Source organism: Mus caroli, chromosome 11, assembly GCF_900094665.2.
Source record: "Mus caroli chromosome 11, CAROLI_EIJ_v1.1, whole genome shotgun sequence".
NCBI lineage: Eukaryota > Metazoa > Chordata > Mammalia > Rodentia > Muridae > Mus > Mus caroli.
This window is the reverse complement of record NC_034580.1, coordinates 75074420-75076855: the sequence shown is the minus strand read 5'-3', so window position 1 is coordinate 75076855 and position 2436 is coordinate 75074420. Positions and strand designations below refer to the sequence as shown.

Here is a 2436-nt window from a genome sequence, read left to right as displayed (position 1 = left end):
AAATAAATAAATAAATAAATAAATAAATAAAGAACTAGCTGGGCTTGGTAGTACACACTTAAATCTCACAACTTTTGGGGCAGAGGGAGGTGGGCTCTGTACATTCAAGCCCAACCAGATGTACAAAGATAGATGCAGGCCAGCCAACGGTACATGGTGAGACAGTCTCAATGGAATAAAAACCCAAAAACCCAACCCAAAAAGTAATATTAGGTTACAGAGAAAACGTAATATCTGAAAAATAACCTCATTTTAAAGCAAAAGAGGAAATCATCACAGGTTTCTTAAAGCTCAGAAGCTTTACCAATCCCTTTAAAACACAGCTTTCAAGGGGCTGGAAATGTGGCTCAGTGACTAAGGGCTCTTCTAGAGAATCCAGGTTCAATTCCCAGCACCCAAATGGCAGCTCACAACTCTGTTATTCCAGTTCTGGGGCACCTGATGCCCTCACACAGACATACATGTAAGCAAAATATCAATACACATAAAATAAAAATAAATAAATCATTTTTACACCCCCCCACACATTTTAAAACTATAAATCTAATTTTAAAGATATCTTTTACAGAATTGTAATATATATAATCTGTAACCATAAAAATTCAAAACTTACCACGGAAGGAATACTGAAATTGATTTCTTCAAAGCAGCCATCAAACACTAGACTAAATGTGGGATCTATAGGAAAACAACATAATATTTTAATAAAATAAGACCACTAAATAACATTTCCCAGTTATACTCTTCTATGACAACATCTAAATTAAATATTTATAGTATATTTACAACAGGAGTTGTAGAGATGTCTCTGTGTTTACAGTGCCTTTTGTTTTAGTAGGAGACTAGAGTTTGGTTTCTTGCTCCTCTATCAAACAGCTCATGATTGCATGTAACTACAGCTCTAGAACTGACACTTCTGGCCTTCAGGGGCTGGGGGCTGAGCCTGGCTCTTATGCAAGAGCAAGTGCTTTTAACTGATGAACCAGCTCTCCAGGTATTTTGACTGTTCTCTTGGTAATTAATTTTTTTTTTTAATTTTATTTTTAGGTTTTTCGAGACAGGGTTTCTCTGTGTAGCCCTGGCTGTCCTGAAACTCACTTTGTAGACCAGGCTGGCCTCGAACTCAGAAATCCACCTGCCTCTGCCTCCCAAGTGCTGGGATTAAAGACGTGTGCCACCACACCCGGCAGTAATTAATTTTTCAATGTGACTAGGTTACAAGTGTTCTACATATATATATGTATGGGAAGAAGGAGCATATACACTATGGTACTATGAACTGTATAGAGCAACCACTGACCATTGTGGGGGATCTTGGACGTATTCCTCATAGATAAAAGGAAACAATAGTATCATGCAAATTATAACCCCTTATGGAACCTACTCTTTTGATCTACAGGAGGACATTTTAATGAAGCTATCACCTAACCTATGATTATTAAGGTTTTCATATTTTTAAGTAATTGAAGAACTGGGGATGTAGCTCCTTGGTAAGGAATAGGCCTAGCATCAAAACAAAGAAAGAAGACATGGAGGATAACATCCACCAGAAATGAACCAGCACAGCAGTTAGCCTTTTGAATAGTTGCAAAGTTTACTTTTCTTTTGTTGTTAAGACAAGATCTAGCTGTGTAGTAGTACTTAATCCTCTGACATAAGCCTCCACAGTGAGGGGATTATAGGCATCCTTTACCACATCCAGTCTAGTATCTTTTTTCTTATAGGAGTAATCAGGTGGCTTAGTGGGTGGAGTTGTTTGCTGCCAAGCCTGACAACCTGAGTTCAATCCCCAGGACCTGCTTGATAGAAGGAGAAAACCAATTACCAGACGGGGTCCTCTAATCTCCATATATGCTCTGTTCCACAGGTTTTATGGCCCATATGTGTAGATATAGGTAATAAATAATAAAAACATCTTTAAAAATTATGGCCAAGTATGTTGGTGGACACTTATAATGCCATCAGTCTGAGCAAAGAGGATTCAAGAGTTCTAGACCATCTCAAACAACAATAAAAAACTATATGGATTTTTAAAGTGAAACATCCAGTTCTCATACCCAAGGTAGACAGAATTCTGTGACTCTGATGAAGACTTACTTTAACTAAACATGAAACAAATCTCCTTGGAGTTTTATCATGGGATGAAGAAGTGCTAATAAATTCAATTAAGGATCTGCGGGGAACCAGGAGGTAGCTCATCCCTGTAAATGGAGGATGAGGAAGGATATCTCCTTGAGGTTAAAGCTAGCCGGGCTAAAGAATAAGACTAGAATACAGACACACACACACACACACACACACACACACACACACACACGCTCTGTTGGTTGTCTAATTATAGGTCTGACAAAAAAACAAGAAAAGGACTTGTTTTGTTTTGAAGATAGGATTTCTCTGCACAGCCCTGGCTGTCCTGGAACTCACTCTGTAGACCAG

At 38.3% G+C, this 2436-nt stretch overlaps 1 protein-coding gene across 2 annotated transcripts in view; it reads right to left on the bottom strand.

Annotated features, from left to right (window-relative positions):
- Window positions 1-2436, bottom strand: part of Atad5 (ATPase family AAA domain containing 5) — a 47922-nt gene that overhangs the window by 11606 nt on the left and 33880 nt on the right. For both annotated transcript variants that reach the window (XM_021177374.2, XM_029483899.1), the window contains exon 18: window positions 614-678. In XM_021177374.2, the coding sequence (XP_021033033.1) occupies window positions 614-678 (65 nt within the window). The remainder of the gene's footprint in view (window positions 1-613; window positions 679-2436) is intronic.